At 49.9% G+C, this 22624-nt stretch overlaps 1 protein-coding gene and 1 pseudogene across 1 annotated transcript in view; both read left to right on the top strand.

Annotated features, from left to right (window-relative positions):
* LOC142575335 (cyclin N-terminal domain-containing protein 1-like) overlaps positions 1 to 22624 on the top strand; it is a 251895-nt gene that overhangs the window by 211572 nt on the left and 17699 nt on the right. Inside the window, exon 4 of the mRNA XM_075684603.1 lies at positions 18229 to 18391. Within this exon, the coding sequence (XP_075540718.1) occupies positions 18229 to 18391 (163 nt within the window). The remainder of the gene's footprint in view (positions 1 to 18228; positions 18392 to 22624) is intronic.
* Positions 20492 to 20673, top strand: LOC142576794 (U2 spliceosomal RNA; annotated as a pseudogene).

The following is a 22624-nucleotide window of genomic DNA, read 5'->3' as shown; positions in this document are numbered from 1 at the left end:
AGACGACGAGCGTCCTCGTTACCGACATGCGCGTTGCAGGTTCAAGCAAGTGCCGTTAAGTGCCTGCTAAATAAAGTTTTTGCCAGGTGTTTGTTTCTCTTGGATGTATTTGGGAAGCAGACTGCCACGGTGGTCAGCGTTCCCGGGCGCTTTAAGTACTTTTGCCAATGACCTCTTATCGGCGCTGTCATCATAGGAATGATGGGATAGTTTTGGCGCGGTGGGTTGTGATGACAACCGAATAGAATAACTAAAAAATTTGGGTGATCTTTATGTCGGCTCTTCTGCGGCCCTATTTCCAAGCCAGAAGAGCACGTGCTCAGAGCTGCCGCGTGAGGGGAAACTTGAAAACAGGGGAAGTGCTGAAGGGTGGCGTAGCGAAATTGTGTCGATGTGGAGGGGGGGGGGGGTTACGACTTGCATTTCTTTTTCGTTTTACTGTCTTCGTAGATTGCAGCGCTTGTTCTCACACAGCGAGGTTTTTTGTTCAATAGTCGTGCCAAGCAGTAATTGCCCTTATAAACTCTGATCGATGAATAGCAGAATCGGTTTACGAGGGCGAATTGTCATTCCTTGCATCGTTTGTGAGCGTGGTTTTGCTTGTAAACAGCGTCGATGGACTGTGTATTTTTTGGAGTACAGCGTGGCGTTGTTCTGGTTTTAAATCTTCTTTATGGAACGTGTTAATCTCGAACGAAATATCGCCGACTGGTTCAATGCCGCTTCGATATATTCACGCACTGACGTCACATACACGCGGCTGAAATAGAGTGACGAGATAAGATACCACCATTTTTTTTATTCCCCGCACGTGTGAAACTAATTTCCTCGGCATGCAGGACAGATCGACGTTTGAATTGAATTATGGGGTTAAAAAAGAATTATGGGGTTTTACGTGCCAAAACCACTTTATGATCATGTGGCACGGCGTAGTGGGGGGACTCCAGTAATTTGGACCATCTAGGGCTCTTTAACGTGCACCTAAATATAAGTACACGGGTGTTTTCGCCCCCATCTAAATGCGGCAGCCGTGGCCGGGATTCGATCCCGCGACCTCGTGCTGAGCAGCTTAACACCATAGCCACTGAGCAACCACGGCGGGTTATTCTGGGGTTTTACGTTCAAAAGCCACGATTTAATTACGAGAGGTAAGCCGCATGGCTGACTGCGCATTAATTTTGACCACCTGGGGTTCTTTAACGTGCCCCTAATGCACGGGACGCGTGCGTTCTTGCATTTCGCCCCCGTCGAAATGCGGCCAGGCTCTGATGCCGGGACATGGTGCTTAGCAGCGCAACACCGTAGCCGCTAAGCCACAGCGGCGGGTACATAGATGTCTCACCAGCGCGTCTGCTTCTCATTTCCTTGATACGCTCGTTCACGTTAGAGAGTGAGAAAGAGATAAATGTGATAAGAAAGGCAGGGAGGTTAACTGGAAGATAGATATCGAGTTTGCGAACTTGCGTTGGGGTAGGGGTAAGGGGAGACAGAAAGTAGAAAAGCACACACTGATAGAGAGAGACATGAAAAAATATATACATATCCGAGGACCCCTAAGCACTTCTGTGCTTAGGCTATGGATACGAAAACATTAATTTTGTCCTTCGAGTTATGAACTCCTCGCGGGCAAGCGAGCGCGTTGAGACACTTGGCCAGTTTAGCCCAGTGGGTAAGATAACTCCGTCTGCAAGCAACTGAAGTTCTGCTCCTCGCATACCCTGACGCTATTGCTGTGTTCTGTTCGAACCAGGGAAGCAGAGTTGTGAACATTAGAAAACATTTTTCTAGAGTCAGCCGCAGCGCTATCAACTGGGGAAAGAGCTTGGGGTTCTGGCACGACTACTGGCCTTCAACCCCAAGTATTTTCGCCGACATGTCTCCGGTCACTACGCACGTTCAATACTTCAGTGAACATTTGCACAATTTGCAACTTGCATTGCATTGCCACAATTTTAGCAAGCTGTGCTACGCGCTGCAGGTATTACATTGCTCACTTGTCAACATTCAGAAATTACATCGCATTTTTCACCTTGGGGTGGACGTGGAAATAACTAAACGAACAGGTACTTTAAGGCTTGTCCGCCAAGGAGGACTTGGCTTATCACATCTGTATTTTATAATAGCTGGTGAATCGCTTTATGTTTTTCCGCAATAGTAAAGTTTTGTTCGTTCTCTGTCCTCGCTTCACCGTTGGAACTTGAAGCTTCTCGGACGATGATCGGCAGTTGATCAAACGCAGACAGGAAGCGATGGAGATCAGATGTACAAGAAATATTTATAGGTAAACTTTTCTATATACATGGCAGGTAAAACAAATGCATTACAAACTTGAACAATTCAGAAACAAAGTCTCACTCTTCGACTGTATCAATGACCGTTAGAGCCAAGACTCCTTTTAACGTACATAGCACGGAGGCTCACTGATCTGTCAGCAATCCTGATTTCAGCCAAGTCTGAGCCTCACTGATCTATCAGCAATCCTGATTTCAGCCGAGTCTGAGGGGCAGTATGTCGTCCCGATTTTTATAGCCCAAATATACAAAGAAAACAAGCCGGTAGGGCCGTTGGCCCGTCCCACAAGTTCAGTTGCCAATCAGAGTCCACCGTTTGTTAAGTCACAACCCAAGGGGACGAGCTTACTCTTAAAAATAGACATATTGGAAAACAAAGCTCTTTTCCTTCTTCCCTAAAACTCCGTTGCCCTCTCATTTCTACGTAGTCAGTGACGGCCTCAGAAAAACACGCCAGGTTCGTACAAGTTATTGCTAGGCCGCCTCAAAGCCCGATGGCGTCTCTAGGCCGCAAACGTCTCGGAAGTAGGGGCATCGACACCTCGTACTGCAGCTGCACTCAAGGTTTGGCTGCATGGGAGACTGATGACCGTCCTTGTCCTTCAAACTTTTTGTCTACCAGACAAAGCTCTCCGACTGCGTGTTTACAAGACGCCGCCGTCCGAATGCACTCCTCACGTGCGCACCGCATCTCTACAGCGTACACTGTAAGCTGACCTTCGACACCACACAGGCAATCGCATCCAACATCTAAGGCTGCCGATTGCCTTCCGGACGCGTAGAAGAATAGATCCCCGCTCCGTATATGCGGCACGTGGTCAAGGTTGCTAAGCCCTTCTTAACCTCGGCGGCGCCTCCAATTAGTCAGGTATTCGGGAGCCAGAACCACAAAAGCGCGTACAGCGGTCCCCTTCAAGGCTGGTCTGTGTGGACTCGTGTGACCGTCGGCGGACTGCCAACACCGTGCAAACAATACCGACTTCCCGGAATCGGCACTCGCGCCCCTAGCGCCTGCCGCGACGCGTCACCCAACACTGCGCGGTCCCTGTGACCCCTCGTAACACAGAAACGGTTGCCCCGCTGACAAGGGGGGGGGGGGATCTTTATAACACACGCTAGTTGAGAGAAAGCGATAACCGCAGTCACTTCTCCTAGCTTGCGAACTGCACGTGTTACCATGAATCGAACCCAGTTTGGTGCTAGGTTAGAGCCGTCGCTTCGACGGATGCCGCGATGTTTGCTGACGCAAAGATTTTGGTGCCGCTATTTGGGCTCCCGCTACATCGGTGAAATAGCGTTCCCAACGCAAAACCCAAACGAAGTTTGCGTCTCGCGCATGCGCAGTGGCTTCGACGCTATTTCTTTGGGGCCCCTATTTTAAAACTCTCTAGTTACTGCGCTGCACTTCATCCAACCTTTCACCTCCTTCTAATAAGAACCTCACCTCTATTCATTCATCGTCGCAGCCAATGAGAATTTAGGTGCCGTTTCGATGCTCGAGACGGCGGCTTCCATTTGATGCTTTCGGATTAAAAGGAAAAAGAAAGACAGCAAACATTCACGGTAGACACATTTCATTATAATTAGTAGCATTTCGCGAATACTCTATTTTGTATTGCACTGATCATAATGTTATGTCGAATTTTCACAGGTTTAGCCACGTACTTCGTTGAGTTGCCGGTTTATTGGCTCCACGAAACCCATTCTAAAGACAGGGCACCATAGCTGCATATCTAAGCAATGCACAGACGGTTCCCACGTCTTCGTGATCTTTTGGAGTTATCTAAAGAAGCGACGGCGTTTCATTAGCTATAATCGCTATCAGCCGGCCGGAATAGTAGTTTTCTTATAATCTTTATACGCGTTGGTTTCTTTTAATCTTGGGCAAACAGCGCAACGCAGGCACGGAAAAGAGTTAAGGAAATGTTTTCCTTTGCTTCTTTTTCTTCTTTTTCTTGGAGGGCAGGGGGAGAGGAAGGCGGACACGTGATCGTCCCGGAAAGCTTGACCGTCAGAAAGTCGAAAGGGCGTTTTGATGTCAGGACTGTCACATGCGTCGGCTTTCTATTGTAGCAGAGCTGACGGCGAGCGTTGCTAATGCCCCTCGCCTAAAGGGGCTTTACCCTCGCGCCGGGTGCGTTCGCTTTGCCTCGACTATCTGAGGCATCCTTCCTTCCCCTGCACGCATCCCTTCACCCTCGGCGACATGAAGCGAAGCCGCCCATGTTGCTCGTAGCTAGCGTGCTATCCTTTCTTTCCTCGGGGAGGCTGCGCGGTCCCTTCTGACTTGGGTTGTGTAGCTCGAACTTTTCTGACCCGCGCTTCGTCGAAATGCGTAACGACTCACCGCTCCCCGCAGTTCTCAGAGGGATGTTGCTTGCGGCGGCGTTCGCTTCCCTTACGCTGCCGTAACTCGCACAAGTCTCGGGTCGTCGGGTGCTCATTTGCCAGGCTTGCCGAAAAAAAAAAAAGGAAAGCTCGTTTTATTCTGTTTCCAGACGTCGCGAGTCGAGTTCAGAATGCATCCGGACACGTTCCTCATCGGCGACCCGCACGAGACGGACAACGCGACCACCAAGCGCGCTCCTACGGAGGGCGACTCGACAGCGTCGATGGACGAGACGGGGCCTCCGCCCTACCCGGGACCGCCGACGCTGGCGTACGGCTTCTTCAGGTTCGTCGGCGACAGCGTATTCATCGCGACGGGCACCCCGCCTCGGCCACGTGGCGCCGCCGGCGGCCGCCACGGAGGCTCGCCGACGTGCTCGTTCCGCAGGTCGTCGTCGTCGTCGAGTGCCGCGCTTCACTTGGTGCGAGCCTGCTGGGCGACGCTGTTCATCGCCAGCATGCTGTTCATAGCGGGCGTCGCCGCCACGGGCCTGGCGTACGCGAAGAGCGTCGACTTCCAGTCCAGGCGCCACGGCGTGCTGATGATCCTGGCGGCGGGCCTGGTCGTCATGGCCGCGTCGGCGGTCGGCATCTACAAGATAGTGAAGAACGGGAACACGCTTTTGGAGTGAGGCGGATCGCTGCGGAGCACGAGTCTGTTTTGTGCGGCGTCTGCCGTTGCGGTGTCGTTGTCTGGCGTGTGTGTGCAAGCGCTCCCCGTCTACGCGGGAAGACTTCACTTGGAATGTCATCGTCGTAGCACAGGGTTTCCGTCGGTGAAGTGGCGTGGCCCTCTACAACGTTATCGAAAGGTGCTACTTAGCCGAGTGAAAAACGTAGCCATACGGCTTCGTTGGTGCTCCGAGACCACATAGGCGAGGCGAAAAATGAGCGTGTGTTTCGGTCGACGACCAGCCGGACGTTGCCTCCAATAGGACAAATCGCGCTTTCGGCGTGTTGTGTCGAGCAAACTAGGTCGTAAGCGAAGTAATAAAGTCTGTTTTTAGGCAGAATTCTTTCCCTTCTTCACTAGCGGTACACGGTACCCTTCTCTACTTCATTTTTGAGTACATTTTTTCGTTAGGACGGCAGCGAATAACTTATTTCGCGCACAATTGATGAGCATGTTTCACGTCGCACGGATCTGCGCAAGGTAACGGATAAAAGTACGCATACTAAGAGCTTACACAGAAATTAGCCTTTCTTTTTTCTTGTCGTCGCTATTTGGGCTTTCTTTGTCGGGGTGAATTTTTTGTCTTGCGTTGTGGTTTTGTAAGTTGGACTGGTTGTACTTGCATATAGCGGCGTCATCACGTCTGCGTACCTTTTATTTATATAATACTAATTCATTACATGTCTTGCATTAGGCAGAGGAGGGGGGGGGGGCTACTGGCGTCACTGTGGTATATAAATGAAAACAAAGCAATATTGAAATACATAGTACAATATAAGAATATTAGATCATTATGTAATACTTCTAATAGCATAATTTTGTTTTTACATGTCTACAGCTCCCACGTGTGCTACTTGTCTAAAACCTTCATTTATTATTTTTGGTTGTTAATGTATGATGAATGACCTTCGGTACATGCGCTAACAGAATAGAGACCGAATAAAATATTGGGAGTAAAAAATAAAAATAAAATGCCTGCCTCGAGTCATTTAGTCTCTGGCACCGCGCACGCGTATAACTCGAAACTGTAAGGCGGGTTAGAGCTCGTTTATCTAAATGACATATTGGTGGGCGATACATCCGTTCGCAACATGACAGAGAGCAGATTTAAAGCGGAGGCACTTCTTTGGGGGCATGTAAGCTTTTGCTATACAAATGCTACATGCTTTTGAATGCGACAAGTTCCCTCAAAGCTGGTGCTACGGCCGCCGAGCAAAACGATTTTCTTTCGCTCCCCTGTAGTAGTAAGATTTTGGAGCTCGTACGATAAAACGTCTTCTTAGAGCGACAATAAAGATCATATCATATTAGGTTGGGCTGTGTTAGTGAATTATTTAACTACAGTAGCGATAAGGTCACTCTTGCTGTGAGAAGAGGCCTAATAAGCCAGAAAAGACGCGAGCACGAAACACCAGTTCGCCCTGACGTCACTCGTTTTTGATGGTGTCTGCTCGAGGCTAGTAAATTTTTTTATCGCTGAGGATGATCTACACTGTGTTCTGAAGGTGCCAAAGACCGAAATTATAGAGATTTTTTCTGCGCCAGAACGGACCTGACACGTAAATATGCTTCGAAATATGTGACGTCAGAGTGACAATGTGGCACTGAGGTTTCAGCGCAAGAATTTTTAAATAATGTTGAATTCTGGCTGATTTTATCTTGTAGTTATGAAGTTATTGCCGTCAAACAACGAAAATAGAGTTTAGAAAAACATATTCCATAATTCTAAATTGATTTAGGCACATCAGTGCCAAGATCGGTGGTCTTAACAACCAAATGCTTTATTTCTGGAAGGGGCGCGGGATGTGTTTTCATGTGGCTTGCTGATTTGTCCTTTCTTTATCTGTCACTTCTTCTATTTCTCTCTTCGTGTTGTTTACTTAACTTCACATGATTAATAAAAACAATAATAAAGACATACGGAAGGCGCACTAGCCTAACGACACAAGATATAATCACCGGCATGAAAATATAATCTATTTATTTTGTAATCTGCCACACGGAGGGTCTGGAAGCTTGAAGGCTATCAAATGTCTCGCGGGCGCGCCGTTGACAGTACTTTCCTATTATTCGACCGCTTTCAAAGATATGAACACAGCGGCACCTTCGACAGTTGGCTGATGTAGGGGGGCGTTGCGCTCGAGGTGGCGGGTTTGATCGAAGCGGTGGCAATTCGATGGGGGCAAAATGAAAAAAAAAAGATGAAAGAAAACCCTCGTGTATTTACATTTAGGTGCGCGTTGGAGAACCCCAGGCGTTCAGAATTAACCCAGCGTTCCCTACTACGACGTGCCTCATAATGAAATGTCGGTATTGGTGCGTAAAAACCCGTAATTTAATTTTCCAATACACGGAACTCATTTTGGCGAAGCAGCACGTTTCACGTCCGCGTGCACGTGAATGCGACAGCGGCGCGTGGCATCCACGCAAGCGGCGGTAATGCGCTGCGACATAGATTGGGACGCGGTGCTTGTAAGCGTGGCGCGTCGAAGGAGAGAGCAGCATGGTCTGGCAGCTCGCTGGCGAATCGCGCTCGCCGGAAACAAGTTTTGGACGAACGGTGCTGTGCCTGACCAAGGATTTGACGTAACAGTTCTGCGGAAACCCACAAGGTGGAGAGAAGTAATCAATAAAGGGAAATCAGACATCCAATCAGGGGTGGATGTCTGATTTTCCCTTCATTAATAACTTCTCTCCAACCTGCGGCTTTCCGCAAAACTATTACGTCAAACTCTTGCCAGGACCAGGACGAATTTCTCTTCAACTGTGAGGCTTTTCTTTCGAGGAACCCGTACGGGTTTCCTTTGTAGCAATTGCTACGGATGGGTGGATGTCCGATTTTCCCATTTTTATCGGACCAGGGATGCCTCACCGCCAGACTTGCAGCTTTGGAACGCCGTCGTGACAGCGCCGCACCGACGTCCCCCCTCGCGAGAACGACCCGGGGAAGGAAACAAAAAGCACCGTGCTCCGGCGGTCTCCCCTCTTCGGCGCCAGACGCCGATCAGGTTTCGGAGAACGTTGCTTCAACCAACCGCGAAATTCCTAAAAGGGTTGCCAGAGGTGTCGCCGGTTCCATGAGCCGTCAACTGGACACTGACCTTTGAGAGGGAGAGAGGCGGCCTCTCACTTCAAATGCAAGCGCGTGGTCGTGAATTGGGGTTCCCGGATGGGTGCGATCCTGTCCACCGCGAGGAGGAAGGGAAAAAAGGGGATGGACCCCAACCTGCGCACCGAGGAGCGCAGTACTCTGTTGACTGAGATCCCTGAATGATGGGAATACGTGTTTAAGTTTGTTTTTCTTCGTTTCCTCAACTTGTCCTGATGACTGCCCCGGCACGGCACCAACTCGAGATTACGTCCGCCACACAACCGAAGTACCAACAACAGGGACATGCCACATGTGAACGCTCTGTCATGCTACGGTGATGCACTGAGAAGCTTGATACACTACTTTCGTAGTCATGGCAAACGCAGTTGTTGATATGTCTTTCCACTTGGCTCGGTGTATAACGGCGATTGACCAAGACCGACATCTCGTACAGAACGCGCGCGATTTTCAAGAGGACGACGAGCCTTGTAACACGTGCTCCGTCCTAAAGTCGTACTTTTAGCTGTTTTTATTGTGCGAAATTGTACACGGAGTGACCATTCAAAAGAGCTCCGTAATGATTTCGGACCCTAAAATGGATGGAAAATTTTGGCACCATCGTCGTGCCCGTAACCATGCAAATACAGCTTCGTGCGTAAGTGGTGCTCTCTCTCTCTGTCTCTCTTTTCTTTTTCTTTACTTTTACTGCGATAAAAGAACCGCATGTGAAGCAACATCGATAATATACTGTCACTCACAGTGGCGCAGCTTTTTAACTGATCGTTGTAACTGTTAATGTTTCACAGATCATTAGAAAGTGGACATACATGCGCAAGAGCGCTGACGTAGAGTGCACACTAACTTGCTAGTTTAGTTTCATTGTACGGGAATACATCCTTTTTCGGAACCAGTGCAAGATTATCAGCATGTGCTGCATTTGCATTAGTTGCGAATCAGTAATGTCAGCAGAGTGCTGGCAGCACGCGAGCTGGACACGTACAAAAAAAGCGCCAAAGACGTGCGGCAACGCAGACTGTGTGGCTCAGTGACAGTGCCCCGTCGAACGACAGTTTGCGCTTCGCGCCTTCCAGATGCGCTAGCACCGCCGCGCGGATATTTCCGGAAGCCGGCAGGGGGTGATGGAATTTGAAACAAAACAGCGCTGTTTTCACGGGGACAAGCGGGGAAAAACGACACGGACGAGCGCTGTCGTTTCTCCCCGCTTGTCCCCGTGAGAACAGCGCTGTTTTGTTTCAACTATGTCTTACCAACTCGGCCAAACGTCTGTTTTAACGGGTGATGGAATTCCCGCTTTCGCGGTTTCCGCAACTATTGTGGCGTTTTGGTACTCTACGATATGGAAAATGGCAGTCGACGAGCGAAGAGCAACCGCATGTACAGTGTGCCACAATGCACAAATCGTGCGATATCGGAAAAAGTAAGCTTGCACCACTTTCCAAAAGAGAAAAAAACGGTAGAAGTTGTGGGCGGTCGAGCTCCGCATCGGGAAGCAAGTGAGCGAAGAACAGGTCGTATGTAGCGAGCATTTCAACAAAGACTACCTTCTTTTGGGGTCACTTTGGGGAGTGTAATTAACTGTTGCGCTGCTCTCAAAGATTCGTTTGATTTTTGTGGCGAGCTGACTGTGAAACTTTGCGTTAAAGAGGTGTTGAAGCCCTTACGAAAGCGGCTGAAGAGAAACTCCGTGCCTTCGCAAAAGATCCCGCAGAAGCAAGAGTGAGGCCCATAGTTGGCCGAAGAAAGTCCTCCACAGATTCCCAAGTTAAATTTAAGTGCGCGCGTGTCACTGTTTATTAAATTTTCTGCCAGCGCTTGCGCTGTTTTGACATATACTCTGCGACGTTGCCTGACGCTGCGTTGCAAGCATTGAAAATTAGATAACGTAACTAGAGTCGTTATGTGTGAGAATAAAGCAGGCGGTCAATGCTCAAGCCATTCGCTGCTTTGTTTTCTTTCTTTTTTGCCGTAGTGGAATGGTATGTACCAATGGGAGGTTGCGCGCACACGTTTCTGATTTTGTATTTGTTTTTCTTTTGGTTTTAAATCATCTCTTCTACAACAATGTTGCCGGAAACAAAGGCCAGGACTACGTACCTGAAGCTTTCATTGATGAAGACTGCGCATCCGAGCTTCACTACAGCACGCGAAAACGCTTATCGTGCTGGAAACGGGGCGCTCTGGCACAGCGCATCGTTTCGCTCATATATTGTAAACTTGTAAAATTATAATTGTAAACTGAAATGTTTCCGTGTTATCCGGCATTTTTAACAAGCATTCCGCAACTAAGCCGGTTCATGGAGCCCTGTATCTCGTCGTGAATGCACACAGCGTTTATTTTATGCTGCGGCATTGGGGGTACTGCGCTTTGTTTACATCCGAGCGCGACCGATTAACTGCTTCGTGTCATTTCTCGTACATCGCGTATAGATTGTAATCATAAGGAGAAATGGTGACCTTTACGGCGCCAGTTACATTGCAGACTTGAACTTTTATAGTATGCGGCGGGCCTCTCACGGCGCTTGTCTGCAGGCAGAGTGACTCGACCTGGACAGCCGTGCTTGTCTCTCGTATTCCGCACCATATTATATGGCCAGCGTTAAACGTAGCGTCTCCTTCTACAGCACATCTCTGCATTTTCTTAGCAAGGTCCAGGATCGCGCTTAGAGATACCAGAGGCCCGTAGGCAGCCTGCTTTTGAAGATGCGCACGCTTTTGTATCGCCTCCATCACCACTATCCTCGCCATATTGAAACGCTCTCCGCGCCACCTATAGGCGTTAGAAAGTGCGACGTTTTGAGCGTTTCGTGTAACAATCTGGCAGTGGTGGGCAATATATTATGATTTCACTGCTGCCGATCGTTTAATTAGCTGACAATCTGTCCAACTCGTCCGCCGTTTACGCTCAAACCCCATGAGCGCGATCTTGTGCGCGAGAGCGACGAGCGACGGCTTCCAGCGAAGGATGGGGCCGTCCCTTGAACAGATCGCTCGGTCTTGTCGCGTGATCGCTCGGTTCTGCAAATCTAGAATTCGTCGCTCGTCGCCCGGCAGTGCTATGAGCGACTAGCCAATAGCGCAAAGCCGGAACTGGATGTACATAACTCAAGAACTTCCGATTGTCGCACGGAACGAGCAAACGATTGAATTTTTATACGTGCTGGGATAAGAACCTACTGCAAGACTTCCAGAAATATTTTATTATGCTTCTTACAGTAAAACACAGCAACTTAAGTTAGTAAAGCACGCGTCACGCTAGTTTCGGCGGCTATATTGCTGCCCTCATATCGGCAACACTGGGGAGACGTCGCTCGAAGTCATTGCTCGCATGGGGTATGACTTGTAGGCGACGAGCGAACGCGACAGCCATCTCCATCGCGTCGCATGTCTCTGTCGCGCGCAAGATCGCTCGCATGGGGTTTATACATTACATTGCAAAGAGTGCTGCCGACCTACCGTCCACACTAACGCGGCGAAAGCTGACGTAACCCGAATTCACTGTAAGCTGTGCCTCGTTACAGTAGGCACAAATTAACGTCTCGCATCAGACCATAATCTCTTAGGATCAGACTTGTCACAAACTTGCCACACTGGCGCTCTTTTCGAGTTTCCCTCAAAAGACGTCAAGACTACTCTCTGCGATATCGTTATAAGCGCTTACCACTGCGCCTGCGTGCAATGATAATCGCAGCTGACGTTCGCAGTCTTCTTATCCTCGCAGTTCTTCTAACACACATGGTGGCGCTCGCGTTAAATGAATAAAAAGACGCGAGCGCATTGAATGTCCACCTTAAAAGGCACGCCGAGGGATGGCGTCGTTCAGTTCAGTGGTAGCGCATCGCGTCCTAGCAAGGCGCGGCCGTGCGCACTCGCCGTCTCTTCCGGAGCCACTGGCCAACGCTACTTCGGGTCAGCCACGCGAAGCGGCTCGTCCGGCCACGTCTGCCGCATCAACGCGAGTACCCATGGCGCCCGACCCAAATTCACGAGCTTCGCAGCAGTGCTACGGAAACGAAGGGTACGTGGAGTCTCCAGCGAGTAGTGGAGGATCGGCCGAAACTCTCGTGGAAAGTACTACGCCGCCGGGAGAGCATCGTTCGTGGCGGGACGCTTCCGAGGACTCGACGACGTCCTCCTCGTCGGAAAGCGGCAGGGTCTGCGGCCCCAGGGGCAGCGTTGGCCAAGGGCCACCCGTTCGCGGGAGGTGGCTCGTCGACGAGAACATGCCCCTCGTGTATTCCACGACCTCGGGCGGCTGCCGCCGCCCGTGCACTCTGTCGGTGTCCGCGGCTATCCTGGGCCTCCTGTGGGTTACGGGAGTCACCGCCGTGCTCCTGCTTCGCTTGTTGCCTGCGTCGGCGGAGGGAAGCAAGTCTCGCGAGTGGAGGGACGGGGCGGTCGCGGCTATGGGACTCGGCCTGTTGTTCCTCGCCTTCACGTCCGCCTTCTACGTGGTGTACTACTGTGTGTGCATGCGTCGCCGAATTCCCTATGTCGACTTGAACGAGCCTTCCACTTCAGAAGACTGATGTAAGCCCTGTTTTATGCCTTTAGACACGCGCAAGAGCTTGGGTTGTATGCATGATAGTTTTATTTCTTGCTCTTGCTTCGACGGACCTAATTGAATGACTGTTGAACGTAGACAATTTTATTCACCTGTCGTTTCGGACCATACGGGACTTGTCCCAGCATAATTGCCGCGTGAGTGACCCGACTGGTAAGTGGGGAAAACAATAATAAACCCCATGCTCCACTGTCTGGCTGCGTACTGTGTCGCCATGCTTCTTCCGGGGCTTCCTTTCCGCCTTCGGTCAGCCACGGTGCAGGCCTTGGCTGTTGCTCTTTGGTCTTGAGCACAGATCAGTGGCCTATAGTGACCCGACTTGGGTCTTCGAGCGAGCGCCTTCTTTGACAGGGATGGCGGCATGCGTTTCGGACGGCGCTCTTAGCTATCTGAAAGGCGCACTTCCGATGGTGCGATCCCGTCATGGTGTCTGCACCATCGGGGGCTCGCCTTTCTGACAGCGGCCGACGTTCGATCCCACCATCGAACACTTATTTCCTTTATGTGTGCTACACGGCAAGACACCAGCAGTAGTGTAGCAGCCCCCACGGACAGCAAATACCGTAAGTGTTCGCTAAGAAAGCTATGGTTTAAATATGTGGCACAAATCACGAAGGACCCGCCGTCGTGGCTTGGCAGCACTAGCAAGTTGAGCAGGCTTGGCAACCGTGGCGCATCCTGTTTCCGCCAATGCCCTGCTGCCATTGGTGTCACCACATGACGTCACGGGAAAGTGAAGTGCATGTGGCACTTAGAGCCGCGAAAATAATATTGGAGGCTAACATTAGTTTTGGCTCTCTTTTCTATGACATGCTGAACCTAGGTCTGGGGCATGCATGAAAGAAACGCAATAGAAGAGGCCCGACATCACGTTTTTGAAACCGGAAATGTAGCCATGTTGGTGTGCCATCTGCCTTTGTGCCTCCAATCAGCTCGCCGGAGCGCATAGGCGTGAGCTTTGAACTTGCATTACAACGAGCCACGGGAAGTGTGTGCTGTCGGCGCGCGTCAGAACGAAGCCCACGAAACTTCTGTAACAGTTTAGGGAAGCAAACGCGCTCCTGTGCTTTTCCGTGACACTTCGAAGAACGCGACGAAAACCCGGGCCGTGATTACTGACGTCTCTGCTGGCTGACACTCGCACTCGTAGATCTTAAACACAATATTCAAGCTTATGCATCACGCTGCAAAGTCGGCTTGTCTCGCGAAGAGAATGTGCTGCGAGAAAGACATGGGCCGAAGAAACTTATCCCGCTTTTCAGAGGTCCAGAGCAGCAGCGAGAGCTTCGGGAGCGCGGCTGCTATAGCAACGTTGACGTTTGGGGCGCCAGTCCCAGTGCTCCTTTGCGAAAAACGGCACGTGACTTCCTCCGTACTTTCCCCAACACCGTGCCGGCCAGGGCCTCGCCTACGCTTTCCTTCCTTCGTGGGCTGGGGCAAATATGGGGATCCCAGAAAATCGTTGCAGGGCCCCTTTAATTTATAAGGGCGACTAAAGATAAAAGCAATCTTAGCTGTGACGGTGCAAAAATGAAAGACGAGTGGCACCGCCGCGCTTTGAAATTCCCGCAACTGCTCGCCTTGACGTCACACATTTGGATGCGGTCTGTGGATAAATTTTGATCGGTAAAAGCGCACTACATTGTATTTTCAAAGTGCCGAAGATTCAACTTAGGACGTTTCAAGATCTTTTACAGGACGCTTTTACTGAAAACGCTTTGCAATTGTCAAGTCACACTGACCATGCTTGACAGGTGATGGGAGTTACAACTTGTCGAATTAAAACCATACCTGATTTGTGATTATAACTTTAATTATGAAGCAAAAGGAACCAATTTCGGAGAACTCGTTTCTGTGTCGCATGTATTTTCCGCTGAACCAAAAAGTGAGAGGAATAAGAAGGCTGGGACTGAGTATCGGAAGCGCAATCGTGAACATGACCAGCGCGGCATGTCTTTCCGTCCGGACTATAGCAGACGAAGGAATTCATAAAATGTTCACGAATACTGATGTAGGAAAGAAATTATGGAGATCCCACGTACTGTGTGAATCCAGGTTTTGCGAAGCGTTTTGCAGGTGGCTCGCTAGGGCGTCGACCCTTCGGCGGTGCGCCTCGACCAGCTCCGACTCTCTCGGCGAGTTCGAGCTCATTGTTGAGCTCGAACATGCTCGGGGTGAGAAAGCGTGGGTTTGCCTATAGCTGCTCGTTCATTGCGAACACATTCCCCTTCCTCTGCGCCCAGTAGTACCCGATTCGTACGCCATCTTCGGGCTGCTCAAGCAAACACCTGAGGAAGGCAGAGTCCCAGTTGGCGCATTTTTAGACTAATCTTCGTCCTCCAGGAGCTTCTTCGAGAGCGTCAAAAGCCTAAATCCCCCTCCGTGCACCACTGTAAAAGTAAGCGTAAGCTGATCAAGGGGCTTTAGTCTGTCCAATTTGCTGTGATGGTGCTGACATGCTGGAGCTCAGCGCTGCGTTGTCGCACTCAGAATCCGTGCGCAGCAGAAAGTGCAGCAGGTCTCGACACTTGATCAAACGGCCGTGTAATGGCGACAAGGGCCACGAAAGTCCTGTGCAAGCGTGGGAAGGAACGAAGAGGCGGCGCGTTGTTGTCCGTCGCGACCAACGCTCACGGGGAAACTTCCTTTTCAATCTCTGTTCGTACGGAGGCAACCGCCGCCCGGTGTACCACAGCCTAAAGCCCCTCCATACGCGTTTCCGCCGACCAGGTTAAGTACCGCCAACCTGCCCTCCTCCTTCACGCACCTCACTCACTCACCCCCTTAGCTTCCGGCGTCAAGCGGAACTTACGTAGCTGCAGCTTCCTGTTCCGAGTGGAAGTGACACTTTGTTTTTTAGCGTTGTTTACTTTCGCGCCGCTGGAGAGGCTTCGGTTGAAACTGTGAATGCGATTCCAGCTGCGGTTGAAACTGTGAATGCGATTCCATCCGAGAACCACCGCCTACTGTAACCAGCGATCTGCTCGTGTTCGCTGCTTCGCGTCAACCTGCGACGGGTTGTGGCACGAGCGACAATGTACAGTGGAATGCAGTGCCTGGGCGCTTGGAGACCACTGCCGTTTTTCGTGCGTTTGGACAGCAGCGACCGCGAAGTACTACTTCAGCGGAATACAACTTGTCCCCTTTGCATTCTCCTTATGGTGACTGCCACAGCTCTGCTAAGCACGCGCGGGCGTCTCACCGTCGTCCAACAGCAGTCAAAGCGGAAATTCCCGCAGCGCAACTCCAGGAAGCGGAAACGCAGGAACCGGAAATTTTTAAACCGGAAATGGCGGAACCGGAAATACCGGAACCGGATTTGGTGTGAGGGGAAAAGGCGGCGCACAACAAAGGTTGTCGCTACTTAAGAAAGCGGCGGTGGCGCGTAGATGCAGGGGCTTTACCACAGCCGAGATGCCCGGATCTTCTTACGTGCGCCACCTGGCTCGAGCGCAGGAAGTAGGCGAGAATCGGCGAGGGTCGGACGACAAAGCTCGAATGACGACCACGCAGCGATCACGACGGCATCGCAAACGCGAGCATATGCCCAGCGGCTCAAGTTGGTAGGCACCGCCAGCATTACGGCGTAAAGGGCTAGATAGGTACGCTCAAAAAGCCCGAAGTTGTCAAAAATACTTCGCATAATAAAACGGCGACACAATACCACTAAAACCGAAAAAAAAGTAAAAAAAAAATAATAAAGAACGGGCCGGGGTTGTGTAGCAGTCGGGGGGAAAACTTGGTAGTCAAAGGGTTAATAGGGGTGCAAAATGATGTTTGTCGTCATACGCGCCTTCATTAAAGTAGATTGAGTACAGACTAGAAGCACCACAGACGATCATGGTGTGTGTCTATTTGTCGTCGTTATTCATACTTAACGTGAAAGCTGTGGAAGCTATACATGTAACTCGATCATCAAAATGTATCGCTCTGCGCACTTTGCGGTTGAGGTATGCGATTCTGAATCACAAAGGCGTGGGTGACCCACGTCTGGACAACGAGCACTCTAAAATTGACTAACTGAATTGAGGGAGGCACACAAAATAAATCAGTCGTTGTGTAAGAGGGTTCCGAAGTCTTTTAAACGCATTCTTGCAATGTTCCCAGAGAATCGCTGAAACCAGGACTTGCTGATGCCATTTTATAAACATATTATACTGGCACACCCTGTAATCGCAACCTGTGTGATAATGTTACCGCAGTATAGTACAAGTCCACAACAAAATGCGACCGGTAATTGGGGCTGCCTAAGCCCCTCTCCCCCGCGGATAAGTTTGGGGGGGGGGAGGAGTGGACAGAGCACTCCTGCCCCTTACGTAATTGACGCTTATGTGTTAAAGAAGCCCAAGCGTTTTCAATTCAGCCAATAGTGAGAGCTCCCGCGAATCACCAACTTCTTAAAGAGACAATTCGTTGCCACTTTGGATCGCTTTGGAAACCACAGCGGCAGCCCTGTGTTGGAAAAGGACTTGAACACACGGAGGAGGTCACGCTCCTGTAGTGTCCGAACAGGATCGGCTTACACTCCTGCGCAAATCTTCAATGCCAGCTGTGCTGCTTCTCCAACTCATGCTGAGTGCGATGAAATGGGTGATGTAGACCACTTCACCTGGCCTTCTGTCCAGATGCGCTTCTGTCCTGAGAGGAGGAGGCTTCTGGACAGCGTGCGAAGAAGAGAGTGTCCTCACGAACGTGTCGAACAGTTTTCGGAAGGAGTTCGGATAGCGTGCAAGGAAGTGTCGCGCATTCTCCTCCTATTTCCGTAAGACAGGACTGATCGCACATGGTGTTATATTTCGCGAAGAAACATACGCTAAGGCGGAGCGATTATCGGCCAGGTTTGCCAGGCTAACCCCGCCTGTAGCAACATCACCACCATTACCTCCAGGGGCCTACTATCACCTCGGCGAAAGTATGTTCAAATCCATGACATAAGACGACGTACCGGCGCCACGGTTGCGGCGTTAAAGAAGGAAAAAAAAAACAAGAAAGAAAGTGGAAGTGTGGCTTTCAACTTTGTCGTCTAGTAATAAACCTCTTACCGCGAAACCTTAACGAAGATAGTTTTGAAGGAATAACGTTTTGGCTGTAAATCCGGCAATTTCTTTTCTTCCTTGTTTAATATTACTTTTTACAGTGTCGGAGAAACAAATTTTCTCCCGCACTGTCGTCGTGTTTCCTCTTTTTTTCTCTGTCTCTCCAGGGTCTGACCAGCGCGGACGTGCGTGACCTGCTGAGGGCGGCTGGTGACTCGTACGGCTGCCACAGCGTGGTCCAGTCCGAGCTTCGGGTCATGAGGACGCTGGGCTATCGCCTCCAGCTCCCGACCCCTCTCGTGTACGCCGAGGTGCTGCTCGAAGTCATAGGTGATCATGCGCACCTGCCCTGCTCCTTCGCAACTGTTCTGCGCATCTTCCGGCTTTTTCTTTTCTCAGTCAGTCAGGATTGGTTCCCGACCACAGGGTCTTTGGAGATCGCGCAGACTCGAAAAATAGGGGGAAATATAGTCACTCGAAGAGCTCGGAGCCCCCATTTACATGAATACAGGCAGTAATGCAGGCGCAATTTCGTGTTAGAGCGTATGCAATGACAAAGGGACTTTTGCGCAGCGCTAAAGTGCATAAATTTACGGTATATTTTGCTTCCAGTCCCGAATTATGGCACGATTCTCTTTTAAGGCCTCCAAATTTGTTTTTCTTTTTTTTTTCTTGAAACATTGCAAAAAAAGTGTTGTACCTCTGGGCGGGAATACTTGTCACATCAGGTCAGTCGTCGTAATCTTAAATAAGTAACTTATTACGGATGTGCTCATAGATGGTGAATTATATCACGAAAATCACTGAAATATTTGTTATAAGTAGATCTGCTGGTTATTATTGAGTTGAGTCACACGGTGATACAAAAAAGGAACACTAATTCACAGTAGAAATACCCAATAAGATGTCAAAGTTCTCGTCAAACATGCTTGTGCGCCTCTTAAAATACCGATGTATTCCATTAATCTCCGTACTAGACTGACTTGATGTTTTCGGTTATAAGCATATCATGGTTTGCGTTCAGCGCAATGTTGAAGATAGATACTCTATTCCGAATATTCAAAATTCCTACCCAGACCGAAATGTACCGAATTTTCAACTCAATTCTATTAATTGACTTTGCTTACAGAAACCTGCCTGGCAAAAATGACGTCAATCCGAGCATTTTTACGTGTTTTTACTCTTCGCGCCATCGGCTGTTTTTGGTACCATCATTCGATCACGCCGCCTCCGATAACGCCGGATTTTCGTGCAATGGGCCATATAATGTTTTCACATTAAAAAAGAATGGCCTTCGAGGTTGGCTTGTGTTACCAAGGAGTGTGCCCGGTGTGTCAGTTCCCTTCTTCACCACTCAGTGTTGCCAGACTGCTGTGCAGTTCAACTGCGACAGAAAAAAAAAAATCGAACAGAAGTTTTCTATCGCACCTAATGCGCTCGAATTTCGCCAGCTTGCTGTGGCATGCGTACGGTTTTAACAAGAAATGCATAATTCAAGCTCGTAAACTTGGTGTCAAGGCCCCTTTAATAGAATGGCTTGTTATTTACAACATGTTCGTTGGTTTTCTTTTTGTTATTTGGTCTAGCCCATTCTCACATTCCGAGTATGATGCTGCCTCAATAACTCAAGCAATATTCGCATCATTTATATTCTAACATTGCGTTTGATCCCCGTGGCTTTTTATTTCTCCATATTGGCATGAAAGAGGGGACTCTCTTCCGAAAAATATAATGCCAATCCACTCTGTGAATGTGGATGACCAGCGAAGCTGTGTATGTGGGTCCCGCTGTGCGTAAGACGCTGTATGCACATAAATAAAAGGCGAGGCGTGACTAGTCGCTCCTCCACGATGTTGAGCCTCGGTAGATGATGAGGCAGCAGGAGACATACATATCCATGTATTGTTGCACATTTTACTAACGAATCCAGGCTCGTGGAACAGACGCGTGCCTCATCGCACTTCGAGGGCACGCACTGCTTCGCCGTAGCCAAGGCGATCGTGCGTTGGTCGACGTCCCGCAGTGCAGTATTGTTGTGAGGTCACTCGAAAACCACAAGCGGTCACACACAACACAGGCCACATAAGATTGGTTCCCCACAAGCTCCCTCTGAAACCTGGCTGTTGCTCGGGTAAAACGTTCCAAGTCTGCGGGATCGGAGCCACATGGATCTTTCGCACTTCTTTCCGCCTCACGGTCCTAGCGGGCAGCGCGCTTACGGGACCTCTACCAGGGGGAACGGATGCTGACGTATGCTGCCTGAAACCTACTCGCCCTTTCCCCCTATATCCCCTCATCTTTTATCCCCTGCCCCCACCCCCAATACGCTGCACCGTGCTCCCATATGGGCTGCAGAATTAAGCGTACTTTCCCTCTCCCAAATCACGAATCACGAAGAACGCCGACAAAGAGAGGGTGGTGTGAACGTGGACATGTAGGACGCGGGTTAAAGTGTAGTGTCTTTTCTTATCAGCTTAATATCTGATGCGCGTTGTATTTGGACCTAAGATATTAAAGTTATTTGTGCAAGTTGGCGGAGTGCTTAAAGCCTGCTTCACCTCCATCGCGGGTGGGCCCCTTAGTGCACGATCTTCGGGATCGGCCCACGCATGGGGTGAAATTCTCGACCTTCACGGCTCAATAGAGGCGCATGCATTTTTTTTGCAGAACCTAGCTACAGACAGTTTCGCTGTAAATGTCGATGTGGTGCTCGACATGTCCAACATTGCGTCACACGGACTTGTTGGGCCACGGCCAGTATAGAGCGCGCGTCGCGTGTGGCAGAACCTGGCAGAACGAAACGCTGATAATCAGCAACCGTTGCAACACAAACACGCACGCACATACGCACACGCACGCACACATTGAAGCTTTGCATGCTGTATCCGTCTGTATTTCTTACTTAGCTTTTTTTTTGTTCTTCGCGATCCTTGCCTGAAGAATGGGATACCAGCTCGCCCAGCAAACTAGCCTTCCAAGCTTTGCACAGCATTCCATGAGCTCTCGGTGGAACGCCCATCCACTATGCGACTCTGAGTTTCGGGAACCACTCCCGCCGGTATGCAGGAAAGCTGGCTGGAAGCTCTGCCGGTTACGCTTACGTGCACCCGACAAAGGCGGGTCGAGTCGGCTTGTCGGGCTGGAAACGGATCGCCAGGTTCACGCGAACGCTAGCAGTTCGGACTGAGCGAACGTCGAGGCAAGTTCGGTCACGCAACTTATTGGGCTATTTGGTGTCGAAGCATCTTGTGTGAAAGCGCGAAACGTTTGACAACGAGACAGAAACACAAATACATGGTGACGAGTGCTAACTTGCAACTGATTCGCGCTTTCGCGCAAGAGTTTGGTTAACCCGCCTGAATAGCACTATTCCCATGGAAGCAGACTTCAATATGACGAAGCGCTTTCATCGAGCGTCCATCGAGCTCCGCATCGTCACCGCCACTCCCGCTTTCCATTATATCAGATATCATCGAACAACAATAGAACAACACGCAGTAATCTGTCGGGGGGAAAAATCCTTACCATACCTCTTGCTTCATCTGTTCGAAAAAATTACTACTCTCGAGCGTTAATCTTGACAAAGGAGCCGAGCTGAACGGCCTGCGCCGCGGAGAGAGAGAGACATAATACAGAGAAAGGCAGGGAGGTTAACCAGAGGTAGTTAGGGCTGGCTACCCTGCACGGGGGGAAGGGTTAAGGGGTATAAAAAGAAAAAGGAAGTGGAAGGGGGAGAATTTCATGCACAGTGTATAGCGTAGCCCGTCCCCGTTGCAAATGTTTAGTGCAATTTAGCGCCTGCCGGCACGCATTCAGCTTCTGGATAATCCTGCGTACAGGGGCATTTTGTAGCCCCTCCCGCGACGCTTCCAGGCCCTTTATAAATTCCATTACTTCTGCTTTGATTGCTCTGTCGCGAAATAGGTACAGGGGGGTCAAGAGTTCAGGCCACAGCGTGTTCGAAAACGTCCTCTCTCAAAGAAGTGGCGGGACTCCTCGAGTAATTTTGGCACTCGGAAGCTGTGGGTGGCGACAAGCAGTGTCCCTCACCCTCTTCACAAAAACCTTGGGGTTCTCATAATCCGATACATGACACGCCACATGGGCACGAAGTCAACGTGTTCGCGCATGAAACGTATGAACACCCCTGTACCTAATGAGGAAAAGCGAGATGTGCGAGCCATCAATGAAATAACCAATTTGTCCTCGAAAAATTGAGGCGACTCTACGTAGCACACGCAAAATGGGGACACAAAAATGAGAGACGGAGACAGATACGTAGACCTTACTTTCAGCTGATGATAGTGCAATTTTTTGATACTGCACTAGATGGTTTCGGCACAAAAAGAAGCCTAGCTACTAGTTCAGCTTCAATAACCTCTGTGGTTAGCTTGCTGTGGTGCTTCTCGACATTCATTGTTCTATGAAAAAAAAAAAAAAAAACGATTGATGGCCGCCAAGTCAGCGACGAAGGTCAAATCCGTCAGTTTTTCTTGTCAAAGGAGGGTTTCTTAAAATTGCAGTTTGGCTGTCAATCATTTTTGATAGCACAGATATTGTTGG

This window comes from Dermacentor variabilis, chromosome 3, assembly GCF_050947875.1.
Source record: "Dermacentor variabilis isolate Ectoservices chromosome 3, ASM5094787v1, whole genome shotgun sequence".
In the NCBI taxonomy this organism is placed as follows: Eukaryota; Metazoa; Arthropoda; class Arachnida; order Ixodida; family Ixodidae; genus Dermacentor; species Dermacentor variabilis.
This window is presented reverse-complemented; position numbering and strand designations above follow the sequence as displayed.